Here is a 16,164-nt window from a genome sequence, read left to right on the forward strand (position 1 = left end):
CAACAAACTGCTGTGATCTCACTCAACTTCACACATACTGTGAGATCATCATCACGGGTGTTGCTTTCACATCTGGTGTAAATGTGGCATTTGCATGATGTCATCATTACATACTTGTTGTTTGCCTCCCTGTAGATGCTTTTAATCTTTTTACCCTGGCTTCAACAGCTTCAGTCTCTGCCCTAAGGAATAGCACACTCCTGTTACTTCTAGCATACGGCTGATGCCATTTTGCTTTGCAACTGCTTAGTCTGCAGGAAAAAATAATAATTCTGCTAAGCAGAAGTAACCATCTCATCCCACAGAATAAAGCTGTTGGTGCTTTCCATTGATATCCTTCCTTAATTATCTTTTCTTCCTCGGTGTTTTGAACTCTTAAATTGATTGAGGATATCTGCAAACAATGCTCATTTTTTTTACTTTAAATTACTAACCATTAAACTAATTAGAATATATGATAGAAATAATAGAAAACAATTAAAGGTTTCCAAACTAGAAAGATGGGCATAATCTGTAATGTAATATAGTCATTTTTTAGGTCCTGGGTAGCAATGATTAAATGTGCATACTAATTCTGTTAATGGGCCTGTGGAGATAAATAGCTGAACTTATAATTCTTTTTTCCTTTGAACTTGTGAGAAATTAGTTTAGGAATTAATATAGATTAAGAATCGGCTAGCAAATATAATTCTAAACATCTAAAGTAACTCTAAGTCATTTCCATTTCAAACAATATCATAACAGTATCTCAATTCAAATTACTGCTAATAGCAGCAGAGAGCAAAGAATGCATTATTCTTGTTAGTTATTGTTATTAGTATTGTTAATTAAACTCCAAGAAATGTATCGAAACAAATATAAGCCCAATAAGATGAGCATGGGAACTTGGAAGTAATAATATTGGGAAATAATATTTTCCCAATAATATATATTAAGTGCAGTGCTGTATAAATATTTTTCTCTTTCATCCAATTCCATTGTTTTCTAGATGGGATCACAGGATCTTCAAAACTAGAGCATAACCCAGTACTGCTGTATATTTTATGGAGAACCTCAAGAGATCGGCTGAGATCCTAGAAGGATATATCAATAACAGGAAGATAGGATACTGTATCTGGGTTACAAAAATCCAACTCTATTATTCTGTTAAATCCACATGACCACTAGAGAGCAGCAAGGAGTTGAAGTGTTTTATGCTGCCACCTAGTGGTTGAAGATTTTGCAGCCCAAATAAAATTATGTTAAACATAAACATAGCCTTCTAGTTTACATTCGATATCTCATTATCTCTAAATATTACTTTTTAAGTGAATAGTACTGTTCTTTGGGGTTTCTAGAGACTATGGATACTAGGATAGTATTTCTCAAACTCAGGAACTTTAAGATGGGTGAAATTCAACTCGAGAATTCTGGCTGGGGAGTTAAAAGTCCACACATCTGAAAGTTGCCGAGGCTAACATTGGTCAAGAAGTCCAAGAAAAAGGAGCTGTCTAGATTTGTTCAGGACTGTTTGTATTTTATGCCATACTAAATTTTAAAGCTGGTTTCAGTTTAAATATACTGTTTTATATTTCTAATTCCTGCCTCTTAGGGGAAGTAATTCAATTGCACATATCTTGTAAGGAGAATGAATGTAATCTTCAGCTACAAGCTGATATTAGTTCCAAAATGGAAAGAAGAGAAGACAACTTTCCCTTTTGACTTAATCAGATAATCTGATGGGGAAAGGTTAAAAGGGTATCAGAGATAACTGTTCACTTCATCCGCCCTAATATGCTCAAAGTGCAACATAAATGCTCAAGGCTTGGAGGAAGAAATAAAATAAATGCTGTGACTTATACAAATTATGCCACTATTGTATTTTTATTTAACTTGATAGGTGTTTGTTGTTTTTGCACTGTATTCTAATTCTATCACCCCAGTTGTCTTACACGTGAGAACCACAACAACAATTATTATAAAATAAACATTGCAAGGAAAATTTAAAAGGCAAAACTCAGCCAGCGTAAAAGAAATGAAACTTCCCTTTAAGTGGTTTTTATCAGGTGGTGTAAGCTGCCTTTGACTTTTAATTTATTCTGATGACTTTTCAATGCAACCAACCTTTTCCTATTGTACTGTCAGGGAGTGTTGCATAGCATATGAATGGATAGGTCCTGTGTATTTATGGCACCCGTTCTGAAGAACCATTAGAATTTTCAATTAATGTTGCACAAATAATGACTAAGGAGAGCTGTATGACCTTGTTAGCACAAAGGAGCATCAAACAGATTGCTTTGGCGGCTGCTTCATAGGATGTGATGCTTTGGTTTTTTTTTAAAGGAGAAAAATATCTAATTAGGCTATTAATCAGTGATATGCGATACCAGAGCTTGTTTGGTTTTCAGACTTCCTACTATGCAATGTGTTGGAGGAACTGTTCATGCTGCTTTTGGCTGAGCAGATGTGTTTGGGCTGGTGTTAATACCCTTTTCAGATAGTCCAGGCAAGAAGCACAACCATCAATAATAATAACACTTAACTTTATTGTAAGATTGCCTTAACAGAATCATGAAAGACTAGGGAGGGGCCCTTCTGAAAAACTTCCAGCACACAAAGAGGGTCACCCTCTCCTTCTGTGATTTCTTATACGTGACTGTTCTCCAGTCTACGACTCTTCCTGTGTCTTTTTTTCCTTGTCCTCATACAATTATAAGTGTGAAAAGTCAACTCTAGATAGCAGTTGCTGTCACATCTATAAAACAGGTCAGTTTCTGGTTTAAGAGGAATATAGAGAGAGACATACAGTATATTCTGTGTTCCTGACTGAATCTTTCTAAATTTTGTACTTCAGGAAAGCTTGAAAATTCTTGTTGACTGAGAGCAGAAAAATACACAAAAGTGTGCACGTGTGTGTGTGTACATACATACATACATACATAGTCACCTGCTGGTTTCCCCTGCCTTTTATTGGCTACATAGAAGTGCATGCTCAAATAACTCTGAATGACTTTAAAAACTAGCGTCATATCCATAATTTTAAAATGTTGTTTGCTGTAGTTTTTGAAAAAGTTGCACTTCCTGAGCTATTATCCAATGTAAAAATGTAGAAGGCAAGTTTTTAGGAATATGAAATTCCCTTCTGTAAACTGTAAGTCTTGTAGATTCATTTCTTGTTTCTGTGTTTTTGTCTCCTCCCAATCCATAAGATCAAATGACCAAAGAATCTTCTTGTACAAATCTCAAAGAAACGCCATTGTGAATATTAATAAATGTTAATAGATATAGAGAGAGACAGAAACAAACAGGCAGACAGACATGTTTTGCATTAGAGTAGAATCAGGAAAAAAATAATAATATACCAGACCAGAGTATTATTTAGGGTATAAATGTGTTCAGTGTGTGCCAATCGGTACATTATGCAAACCACCCAACAGGCTGATTTCAGTGTCAGGCTTCAGCTTTTGTGATGCTGCTTTTTTTTGTTGTTGTAAAGAATAATTTCAGGCTAATTTTACAGAAATATTACATTAATTGTCAGAGTAATTTCCATCCGAGTACTGCTCTTAGCTGTTTTTTTCCTATTCCTGATACATTTTCTTTGTGAAAAATTGGGCCACAGAGTTCCACCTAAAAATAGAATAATTTCAAATAACACTGATTGTTTTTAAGCAGCGGTCTGAGTGTGCTACAGATACTTTTGACATAACGTATTTGCTCCAAGAAAGACGAGATTTTTGTTTTTGATTCCAAATAGTTACCTCTAACTTGAGAAGGTCATTTTATGTTCACTAATTATAACAAATGAAATAGATATGATTTCAGGGACCAGGTTGAAAGAAACCAGAATGCCACATTCAGGGCCTTCCTGTATAGTACATATAGTATAATTCTATAGCCTGCTCTGTCTTTATGGCTGCTTGGAAATCAGAAAGCATTATATAATAAAAAAAAGATATAAACATTAGGATGTCTGCTATATTCAAACCACTGCGGGCAGGGTTTTCGGGGGGAGTTATTGCAGAATATCCAAGGATGATGATGATGATGATGATGATGATGATGATGATGATGATGATGATAATAATAATAATAATAATAATAATAATAATAATAATAATAATAATAATAATAATAATAATAATAATAATAAAAAAAGTTGGAAGGGACCTTGGAGGTCATCAAGTCCAACCCCCTGTTCAGGCAGGAAACCCTACACCATTTCGGACAAATGGCTGTCCAGTCTCTTCTTAAAAACTTCCAGTGTTGGAGCATTCACCGCTTCTGGAGATAATTTTTTTGAGTTAGGGAACATTGTGATATGCATCTTTTATGATGCCATTGTGACTTGCTAGTAAGATCTGCTCAAAGCTGGTGCAGTTCCTTATTTTTTACTATCTTTTTTCCAGTTATAGCATTCATAATTTAGGTAGAATCTGGGAGAATGCGAGCTGTGTTGGTCTGTCATCTAAGACATGCTGGTAGTCTTATCTATAGCAGCTTCCTCAACCAACCCTGATGGCACCAAAATAACAGTAGAAAAGTAGTGATATTGAAATCTGAAAATGTATTTCTAACTCCTATTCTGTCCACTTTAGCCTTCTGTATTTTCTTTTTCTCTTCCAATGATAGGATCCGGATTCAGGCCGTCAATGAGGTTGGAGCTGGGCCTTTTAGCCACTTCATTACAGCAAAGACCCGATCGTTGCCACCCTTACCCCCTCGGCTAGAGTGTACTGCAGCAGGTCCCCAGAGCCTGAAACTGAAATGGGGGGAGAGCAGCTCCAGACAGCATGCTACTGATGACATGGTCTATCTCTTACAAATAGAGGACAAGAACAAGAGGTAAGCAAGCATGTAGCTCAGATAGCACTGTTCATCTGGAAGCTATCCTTCTATAAGTGAGAATCATTCAAGATGGGCTTGGCTTAGCCTTAGTGCTAATTGTAGGAAGGGCTATGAGTATGTGCTTGAGTAAGCTGGTTGGTCTTATGTCATTAAATTCTTTCCGTTGACACTTGCAGTGAGATAATAAGTTGGAGATGAGGACCCCCAGTGTTGTTAATTCAGGTAGTCCTCGAATTACGGCCACAATTGAGCCCAGAATTTAAGTTGCTACATGAGAGAGTTGTTCAGTGAATTTTGCCCCATTTTACGACCTTCCTTGCCTAAGTTGTTAAGTGAATCACTGCAGGAGTTAAGTTAAGGGAATCTGGCTTCCCCATTGACTTTGCCTGTCCGAAGGTCACAAAAGGTGGTCATATGACCCTGGGACTCTGCAATTGTCATAGATATGAGTCAGATGCCAAGCATCTGAATTTTGATCATGTGACCATGGGGACGCTGCAATGGTCGTAAGTGTGAAAAACAGTCATAAGTCACTTTTTTTGGTGCTCTTGTAACTTCAAATAGTCACTAAATGAACAGTAGGGGCAAAATATCTCCTAACAAAATTTTGGTCAATTCAGTTCAAAGGTGTGGGATTTCTAAGCCACAATGAAGTACTATGACTTTACCCCTCTTTGTAGTTGGCTCTGTATCTATCTCAGCTTGTAGTTTTGACTGGTTTCTAGAGATGAAGCATTCACTCTGATGTAGCTGAAATTGAAGCCAATCTGATCTCTTCCTTTGAATCACTGTTATAGAAGGTAACAGATGTAGTTTTCCCATTAGCAGGAAGACTGGTGTTCTCCTGCTTCCTGGTTGAAAGTAGCCTTCCTACCCAACAGAAGATAAACATTTACTTCCTAGACCTTCTCTGTATCCCTTATTTAGAATTTATTTTTCCTTTGCCCCAATCCTCACACATAATGAACAGGTAACTATGGTTACAGCTATTGGGAAAGCACCAGGTTGCAAACTCAGTGAGCGTGCTATCATTTTACATCACAACCTGCCTAGGTTTTTAAAAGCAACAGGTGGTCAGAAAGCTGTGCTTACAGAAATTGCTTCATTATTATTATTATTTTTTTAAAAAGCAAACTACTGAATGCCCACAGCATATATTGAAAAAAACAGTGTGTGTGAAATTTATTTGTTGTGTGTAGTAGGAGTTAGGGGATTTTTCTAGGTGATAGATCAGGGGATCATCAACCCATATTAGATGGTGGGTTTCTTGCAATTATCTCAACAGAAGAAAGGGTTGACTAGCTCTTGGTGTTTTCTCTATATTAGCTACATTTTAAGATCAAGTTGTGGGTCATCGTTCATCTTCTAAATGTTCTCTGAGGGATTAAGAATGTGTGTATCTCAGTTGTTCTTCTATTGTTCATTTGTTTTGTTTGCTAACTTTATGGAAAATCATTTCTGGAAAGACAGGGAACAATTAATTCCATAATTTGAATAAATTGATGGAACTAATATCCACTAACCCAGGGGAACCAATTCCTGAATTCTCAACAGGTGTAGCTTCTGGGCACACTGATTGGTACTATGGAAGTTGAAATCAAGAATATTTGGAGAGCATCAACTTGAAGAAAGTAGCAATGGATTTATCTAGGGAGAATTTAGCAATATATTAAAGCAGAGGTCCCCAACCCCCAGGCCACGGACCAGCACCGGTCCAGAGCCCATCAGGAACCAGTCTACACAAGCGAGGGAAGCCCCATCTGCACATGCGCGACATCCAGGCAGCGCATGAAACCACGGTTCCCTGGTACATGGAAAAAGCACCCTCCCTGGAACTGGTCCCTGGCAGCCAAAAGGTTGGGGGCCACTATATTAAAGGAGTAGAACTGAATGAGATAGAATTAAATTGAAGGGGAAAGAGAAATGCTAAATGTAAAGAAGCAAATTTGTTTTGAAATTAAATTAATATAGTTGTCTGTTATACCACCACAGCCCATCCAAATTCAGCAGCAATAAACCCTTGTTATTTTTCTTTTCAAGAAATCCCAAGAGATAACTGTCGGAAAATAGAGAAAAATAAAAGATCTACCTAATGCAAAACCATGTCTGGAAGATATATGGCTGTTGCATTAATAATAAGTGAAATCAAATTATTTTCTCTCTGGTTAGCTCGTTTACTTGCTGTATGCTAAAATGCTAGTAAATATAATTGTAATTTTTAGCACATACAATAATCCAATGATCAGTAGATCTCTTGCTGTACTAATTTTAATATATTTATTAGCAGCTAAAGTAGCTGTCTCTGTTGCATTGTTATTGGTAATTAATCGTTGCTTGTAACAAAGATTGGAGTTGCCATTTGAGGAAGGACATTTATTAAATATCCTTTTGTTTGTTAGAAGCTCTCTTATTACTCACAATTCTCCAGTATTTGTAATAAAATAAGTGGCTTGTGTACTAGATATACATGATAAAGATTGAAATATTGCTTTCAAATTTTGATAAGCATATCAGGCAGTCTTACGCTAAGTTATGTTTTGGTCCATTAAACCTAGATTTCACTTTAGGCTATTATATTTGGATTGTAAACAGTCCAGATGATCATCCATTGATAGCATCAATTAGATTTTCCTTTCTCTTCTAGCTGCCATATAAGTAATCATATATATTTTTTCAGCCCATATTGATAGCAGTACTTTTCTGTTCTGGTTGATAGCATCTTCTGGAACTTTCTAGCCTTGCTGGAATAAACTTTTAAAAATGTGCAGAGAAATACCTGCTACAGGACTAAAACCTGCCCCCAGATTTGGTTTAGGTCGTTAAATATATTCTTGAACAATCTTCTGAATCTTACTGTGAATCTCATTCCTTTTTCCCACTCTGAAATGCTTCCTCAGCAATATGTTAATACACTGCATATTAAAATCATTTTAAAAGACTTGAACATTCTCAACAGAAAAGTGATCTGGGAAGGAATGACTTTCACAATTCTCTACCTGGTTCATGGGCCAAGCAATTAGGTGCACCTTTTCCCCATGGGAAGATGAGCTGTGTGGTAAACAAATTTAATAAATAAAAATATAATAAATTATCCAAGAATTTCTCAAGGTCAGTACCTCCAACCATAAAAGTAGAAATGCTATTGAAAAAGGCCCACGATAAAGAAGAGGGAGTCAAGCTATTCTCCAAGGCACCTGAAGGCAGGACGAGAAGCAATGGGTAGAAACTGATCAAGGAGAGAAGCAACCTAGAACTAAGGAGAAACTTCCTGACAGTTAGAACAATTAACCAATGGAACAACCTGCCTCCAGAAGCGGTGAATGCTCCAACACTGGAAGTTTTTGAGAAGAGACTGGACAGCCGTTTGTCTGAAATGGTGTAGGGTTCCTGCCTGGGCAGGGGGTTGGACTCGATGACCTCCAAGGTCCCTTCCAACTGTATTATTATTATTATTATTATTATTATTATTATTATTATTATTATTATTATTATTATTATTATTATTATTATTATTATTACTACTACTACTACTACTACTACTACTACTACTACTACTATTACTATTACTATTACTATTACTATTATTACAGATTTAAAGGAAGCTTAGCAAGCCAGGGGACAATAGATTTCTCATCTCTTGGTTACAGCAATGCGCTGTGCATGGGGTTATCTTTGAAGAGTATTTGGAAGCTATAACTGATACAAAACACAGTGATGTGGACAGTTCTGGTGGCCCCTCAAGTGACACATGTAACTGCTGTTACATGAGCTGCACTGGCTTCTAGTTTGTTTCCAGATCCAATTCAAGGTATTGATTATTTCTTTGTGGCATGGGTCCAGGATATATGAAGAACCATCTTGTCCCACTCACTCCAGCAGAGGAGACCTACTTTAGATCACATCTGCCAAAGAATTTTAGTTGGTGAGGTCTAGGAGAAAAGAGCCTTTTTTGCTGTGGCCCCCACCCTCTGGAATATTCTCCCCCTGCAGGTGAAGTTGGCCTCCATGCTCCTGATCTCCTGAAAGAGCCTTAAAACATGATTGGCCTGAGGCTCTGGTTGTTGTTGTTCAGTCACTAAGTCATGTCTGACTCTTTGCGACCCTATGAACCCCAGGTCGCCTGTCCCCCCTGGAGCATCCCCAAACTCATGCCCACTCCTTTATTGTTACACTATCTAACCATCTCATCCTTTGCCATCCACTTCTTCTTTTGCCTTCAGTCCTTCCCAACATCAGAATCTTTTCCTATGAATCATCTCTTCCCATTTGGTACTCAAAGTATTTGAGCTTCAGTTTCAGTTTCTGTCATTTCAAAGAACAGTCAGGGTTGATTTGCTTAGGATTGATGGATTTGATCTCCTTGCAGTCCAAGGGACTCTTAAGAGTCTTCTCCAACACCACAATTCAAAAGGATCAATTTTTCAGTGCTCAGCCTCCCTTATGGTCCAACTCTCCCAGCCATGTATGGGGCTCTAATAGGGGCACTCTATGCTGGGGATGGCTAATTGGTTAGAGAGAAGATCCCCATCCCTGTATCGTCTGTCCTCTTGGCCTTTGTTTTTTATTTAGTCTTTCTAGATTTTAATCATTTATCTTTTTACCATTTTGTAAGCTGCCCAGAGTTGCTGCAGCAATAGGATTAACAGCATATACATTTAATAAATAATAATAATAATAATAATGATACAGAGCATTCTCACACATTCTTTGGTCACCTTGCCTTTAAATAAAGACAAGTATGACACCCATGAAAATGTCTTCAAAATTCCCTTCAGGCTTGAAAGAATTTCTGATGCAAATTATCTTTGGTCAAACCAAATAAGAACCAGTAAGAAAAAAGAATGCAGAATTTATTTATCAAGCTTCCTTATCAAGAAATCTGGATAAAGTGACCATTTGGCAAACATCCAACTAGTCTCTTAATTAGGGATATACAACTGTTTGGATTTCTGAAGCAAAAAAAAATATTGTTTTCAAGGGATATATTATTATTTAATGTCTGGCATACAATGTCAGGGAAATCTACATCTGGGAGTTGAAGTCCATGAGTCATAAAAGAGCCAAGGTTGCCTACCCCTGTACTAGACACAATGCAGTGACAGCCTAGACTGCTAATTTATTCTGTTTGGTGCTTGGTGCACCGCGGGGCACAAACTAGCTCTACACCAATTAGTTAGGGGTGCTCAGGTTGCTGGTTCTTCCAGGCTCCTCCTCCAGTCTTACCTCGCCTCACCTTTTGTCGCAATACCTCTTGTCCAGCCAGGTCCAGCGCACACACAAACACAGCTAGGTTTTTCCCACCAAAGTGGTACTCATTTATCTACTTGCAGTGTTGCATACTTTTGAACTTCTGGGTTGGCAGAAGCTAGGGCAGTGGTGGCGAACCTATGGCATGGGTGCCAGAGGCGGCACTCAGAGCCCTCTCTGTGGGCACCCGCACTGTCGCCCCAGTCCTAGGCCTTCAGCTGGGTTTTATAAAACCTTTTCGCTTTAGGCTCCGCCGCCAGGTGCAAAAAAAAAATCAGTCAATTTCAACTTCTCGCGGGGAAAAAAAAGATCTTGCAAAGTTGGAATTGATTGATTGAACTTTTTAGTCCCACCCAGTCTGCCGTTACCACTGCAGCCACGCCCACCCAATGGGCCACACCCACCCAATGGGCCACACCCACCTGGCACTCGACGATGCATAAGTGGGTTTTGGGTTGCAGTTTGGGCATTCAGTCTCTAAAAGGTTCGCCATCACTGAGCTAGGGACTGAGCGACAGGCGCTCACTCCATCTCCCAGAGCCAGGCTCAAACCCCCAGAGTGAAGACCATCTCTGGCTGGCAATTCCAGCTTTATTAAGTCACTGCATCACCAGATCCCCACAAGGGATATAATCCCAAAATATTATCCTGGAATTCCACAACTACCAAGCAAACTCTAGAAAATGGTGCCAACAGGTGCACATCGCATCTCCAAAGCAACGTTTTCCACTTTGGATCTGAACAAACTGCACATAACTATTCTTGATATGCTGCCAAAATTCCCATCAAGAAGACCAATTTAGAGTGCTTTATTTTCAAGCTTGGGCTGATTTTTGTGGAAATTGGAATGCTGGTGTTTTTTTTTAAAGCTGTGGGTTATTACAAGGTAGTTGTTACCACCTTTATGTTAACCAAACATAAAGTAAAAAAAAAAAAATCCAGAGTGTAAGGTCATCTTTTTTAAAAAGCAAGTCAAACAAATTAACATAGTTACATCAACACTTTAATTTCTGATGGCGATAATTAGCTTGAACTCTTCAACAATCATAGCTTTTCTAGGAAGCTTGTAGGTGTTTCCAAGAACCAGTGCTGTAATAATCCAATTAACTGGTGTGCTAATTATATGTTTGTCTGCCAATTGCTTTCAAAATTTTCTTTAGAATTTGTCTGTGAAGTTGTCTCCAGTTTGTGTAAGTTTTGCAAAGGGTTAGAAAGTATATTTAATTTTTAAGGTACATTTTACATTTATTTCAGTTTATTATAAAAATTATTTTGCACGGATTAGCCTTCCACATCTTCAGTCATTAATATGTCCAGTCTGAAATCAACCTTCTCCAACTCTCCAGATACGTGAAGTTCAACTCCAAATCTCCCTCGTGTGTGAACTGCTGAGAATTCTAGGAAATAAATGCCATTTATCGGTGGGGGGGGGAGGGTTATCCAAGTAGAAAAGGACTGGTCTAGAGAAATGAAGCAAGGCAGTTCAGGGCAGGACTAAAACAGATGATCCTATAGTTTGATTTAAGGCAGTTTCTTGCATTTCTAGCTAAATCTAAGATTTATTTTCTTAACATTAATTTTAACATTAAAGTACAGGTTAGTCCTAGAGACCTACGGTCACAAATGAGCCCAGAATAACAGTCATTGTTGCTGTTCTTAAACAAGGCACCCATGCAAGGCACTCCCAACTTTCTCCCTTGCAGTCATTGTGCATAGCATGGGGTACCTCAAGGGGTGGGGGAGACTCTGGGCCGCTGAACAAATGGTTGTAAATTGAGGAATGCCTGTACTCTCACCATTGCTGCAAGTACACATTAATTGCACACCTCTCTTGCCAATTATGAAAGCTGTGGTGTTTTAGTTTCCAAGAGAGAGTTTCACATGGTTAGATTTTTCCACGGATATTGCTTGATTTCCTCCTGCCCATTTAGCTGTTCAAAAGCATGCAAATGCAACTAGATAAATAGGTACCACTTAGTGGGATGGTAACAACATTCTGTGTGCCTCAGCATATAATCATGCTGGCCACATGACCATGGAAGTGTCTTTGGACAATGCTGTCTCCCTCCGCTAAGAAATGGAGATGAGCACCATGCCCTAGAGTTGGACATGACTGGACCTTTATTCCCTTTATTCTTAAAAGGCTTTCTTTTTGGCTAGTTCATTCTTCAAGTATTTTCCAAAGGAATATTTTGATTCTGCCTTGCCTTACCTCGCCTTGACTTTTGCTTCCTTCCTAGTGATTATCACCACATCAAAGTATTTAATTACAAACACAGACTTTAAGATTAGCTTTTGAATTTCTACAATAGCTCTTGCAATTTAGTGTCCTTAACCTTGACGATTTGAAGCGTTCCCTCAATTTCAGTGCTGAAATATTTGCCCTTTGCAGCAATCATGCGAGAAAAAAACACGACTGCTTTAATGAGTTGAAATGAGGTACTTCAGGTTGATACATTTTTTAAAGCGTGTCTTCCAAAGCTTGTCACTTTGCCGCATCACATTTATGTATTACTTCCTGGCTTATTACAAGCCAAGTCCAATCCAAACCAGCATTGCAAATTACAGTTTGAAGTTGGTTTCCAATATTGATTGATAGGACAAAAAGATATCAGCACATATGTACGGCCAAAACTGTAATATAAAACTGTGACTTAGTATTATACCTAAACAAGATGATTTACATTAACATTTAAATAATATAAACATTATTTTGTGCTACGAACAGAAAACACGCTTTAAAGACTATAAATGAGTTATCTTGCAATCATGAGTTTTCAAGTTTTAACTAGAAAATCATTTGTGTCTAAATTAAATCAAAACCACTAACACCCCCTTGTACTGCAGTGTCTCCTTCCCACGTAGCTTGGAAAGCTTTTAGAGTGACTTTCAAAAGATACCCTGTCTCAAATTGCATTAATGTATTCAAATAATCAACATGCAAATATTGAAAGGCTTTGGCTACTGAATAAGGAAAGGAAATTAATAATTAAGAGCGAGTCATACAGTTGCTATAGCCCGATTCATTATCCAGATTGAACTATTAACAACAGCAAAAACTAATATACTGCTGATGTCCAATTTATTACTGAGTAACTAGTTTTTTTCCCCATCTGACATCCTCTAAATCAGTGTTTCTCAACCTTGACAATTTTAAGGCATGTGGACTTCAACTCCCAGAATTCCACAGCCACCAATGGAATTTAGAGTGCTCTAAATCCATGGTGCCCCAAACTCTCTGAATTCTATAATATGATGGCTCCAATTACAGTCCCAGGCTTCAGTTTGAGAAAGCTGTGGTGCATTAGATTATATTTCTACTTTCCCTTCTCTTTTCTCTTCTGTTATCAACCCATCCTCAACATTATTCTCAAAAAAGGGAAAGGGATTTTTCACAGCATACTTCACCTACATAGCTCGGTTAAAAAAGAATGAAGAATAATTAACCTGCTTTGTCAAATTAAAGTAGTAGTAGATTCAGTAGAAATACAATCTGATGCACCTCAGCTTTCTCAAACTGATGCCTGGGAATGCAATTGGAGCCATGATATCATAGAATTCAGAGAGTTGGGGACGCCATGTATTTAGAGGATGTTGACTCTAAATTTACTCTAGTTATTAAAGATCTGAAACATTATTGGCCATGCTCTTTAGTGCTCCTTTATGCCTATCCCAAACATATTGTTGCACACAACAGCTTACTTGGGTATAATAAAAATAAGTCCAAATGGCAATTGTGATGGTAAATCTAAGCTCCTCCTGCCTTTTAGGTACATTGCAACATGCATAAAAATGAGCTAAGCTTAGATTACACTGTTAGTGTTGTAGCCACTATTTTGTCTCTTTTGACCATATCCTATGGAATTCCAGGATGGGCAGCCGTAAACAAAGATTGTGTAGGTTTCCTCCAGTGGTTCTCTAGAGCAGAGGTCCCCAACCTTTTGGGCACCAGAGACCAGTTCCATGGAGAAAGGTTTTTCCACAGACCACAGAGTGTGTAGTTTTGTGTGCTGCCTGCATCCCACGGATGGGGCTTTGCTTGTTTGTGCAGACCAGTTGCTAGCATGCTTCAGCCCAGTACCAATCCATGGACCGGGGATTGGGGACCCCTGCTCTAGAGCTAATACCCTGCTGTGTTCCAACTTATGACCATAATTGGGATCAGAATTTCTATTGCTAAACAAGGTGATTGTTAAATGAGTAGCACTCGATTTTAACAACCTTTTTTGTCTTGGTTTTTAAACTGTTCGCTGCATTTGTTAAGTGAATTGTCCACTCATTAAGGAAATCCAGCTTCCCCCATTGACTTTGCTTATCAGAAGCAGCTGGGAAGGTCGCAAATGGAGGATCACATGATCCCAGGATGTTGCCAAACTCCTGAATTTTGATCATGTAACCGCGGGGATGCTGTGACAGTTATAAGTGTGAGGACCGGTTTTTCAGTGCTGCTGTAATTTCAAACTAAATGAATGGTTGTTAAGTCCAGGATTATCTGTAATGGAGGTCATCCTGTTTTCTACCTTTGTAGTTCTTTTCCAAGCTTACGTCATCCTGTAAAAATGTTCCTGTATGCGAATGTGTTTCCTCTTGGAAGCATTTTTCAGAGTAGTGAATTGGAGCATCATCATTCAGTTCTAAAAATCTCAGGGATAATTGCTGCCTACTGACAGTCAAATGTTTATTATGGATCCATGTTGATGTGTAGACTTACACACTGAGCTATGCAGATTGAGAATAGACTTGATGATGTTAAAATAATTAGCACTTGGCAGAAATCTTACTGTTCTAGTGTAAACAAGTTTTCTTCTTGGTATAACCTTCGATAAAGGATTTATGGCAATCGGTAAGTCCAAACATCTACAACATCAGATGAATGAGATGTCTTTTTCCCCTGTTACAGCACTGCTTGGAATATCAACTACATTGAACAATGTAGTTCATTTATGGACTACATTGTTTATTTCTAGATTGACACACAGGGAGAGCTAGACTGATAAATATGTTTGATACTCAGGATGGCCAAGCCATTAAAGTTCCTTTTTCAAAAGAGCAGGAAATGTGTGCCAGTATCTAAAAAGAAGCTCTTCCCTCTAATGGTAATTTCATTTAAATATTAGCAGCTTTTGTTTGCAAAGATGGGTTAACCTCAATTTAAAAATGCTCCAGTGGTTTGTGCTGCAGAGAAAACAGCCTTGGGTCATCAATTTAATTCACTAACTCATTTCCCCACCTGGGTTGTTTCCACAAGAGGACAAGCAAATAGCTTCATTTGCAGCCAGGAAGGTTAAGCAAAGCTCTGATTCCTGTTTACACCGTTGGACCCTGCCAAATTCAGCTTTGCACCATATTATTCTTAACTGATTCTCGTTTATTTAAAGCTTCAGATCTAAGTGTATTTGTTTTAAAGCCAGATTGGTAGTAGTGGAAGAAGAAGCTTCCCTCCAAAGGAAATAAATAAGTAAATTGTACATCACAAATAAAGGAAATCATAATTTTATTCCTGCTCATTGCTTGATTGCTCTTCCTCCTATTTCATTGTTGTGAGCATTTCTGTTGAGGATTGGCAGCGGGGGTGGGGTGGGGGTGTTTGGTTTGTATTCCCATCTGCTGGGACACTGTGACCGTCATAAATATGAATCAGTTGCCGCACATCTGAATGTAAATCACAAGACCTTGGAGATGCTGCAACATTCCAGCTGATTGGTGCTTCTTTAGGGCTCAGCAGAAGCACCAGGATCAGCGCCGAGCTCCAGCTGGAGCCTGGCACTGATCCTCGTGCTTCCACTGAGCCCTGACAACCCTGCAGCTCCAGCCATCTCTCGCTCAGGCTTGTGTGGTGCTGCCACCAGTTCAGCTCATTCCCCTCCCCCACTACCACTTTTCTAGGATGGTCGCATACCACCTGCCAGGTGCCAATGTACCATAGGTGGTACCCGTACCACTGGTTGAAAAGCCCTGCTCTAGTTGAACCCCCCCTGCTCAAGCAGGAGACCCTATAACATTTCAGACAAATCGCTGTCCGATCTCTTCTTAAAAACATCAAGTGTTGGAGCACCCATAACTTCTGGAGTCAAGTTGTTCAACTGATTA

General features: G+C 38.5%; 1 protein-coding gene across 1 annotated transcript in view; it reads left to right on the forward strand.

Moving 5' to 3' along the window:
* FNDC3B (fibronectin type III domain containing 3B) overlaps positions 1-16,164 on the forward strand; it is a 201,170-nt gene that overhangs the window by 161,586 nt on the left and 23,420 nt on the right. The window contains exon 22 of the mRNA XM_015814932.1: positions 4,612-4,824. Within this exon, the coding sequence (XP_015670418.1) occupies positions 4,612-4,824 (213 nt within the window). The remainder of the gene's footprint in view (positions 1-4,611; positions 4,825-16,164) is intronic.

Source organism: Protobothrops mucrosquamatus, unplaced genomic scaffold, assembly GCF_001527695.2.
Source record: "Protobothrops mucrosquamatus isolate PMUCROS unplaced genomic scaffold, P.Mucros_1.0 scaffold298, whole genome shotgun sequence".
NCBI lineage: Eukaryota > Metazoa > Chordata > Lepidosauria > Squamata > Viperidae > Protobothrops > Protobothrops mucrosquamatus.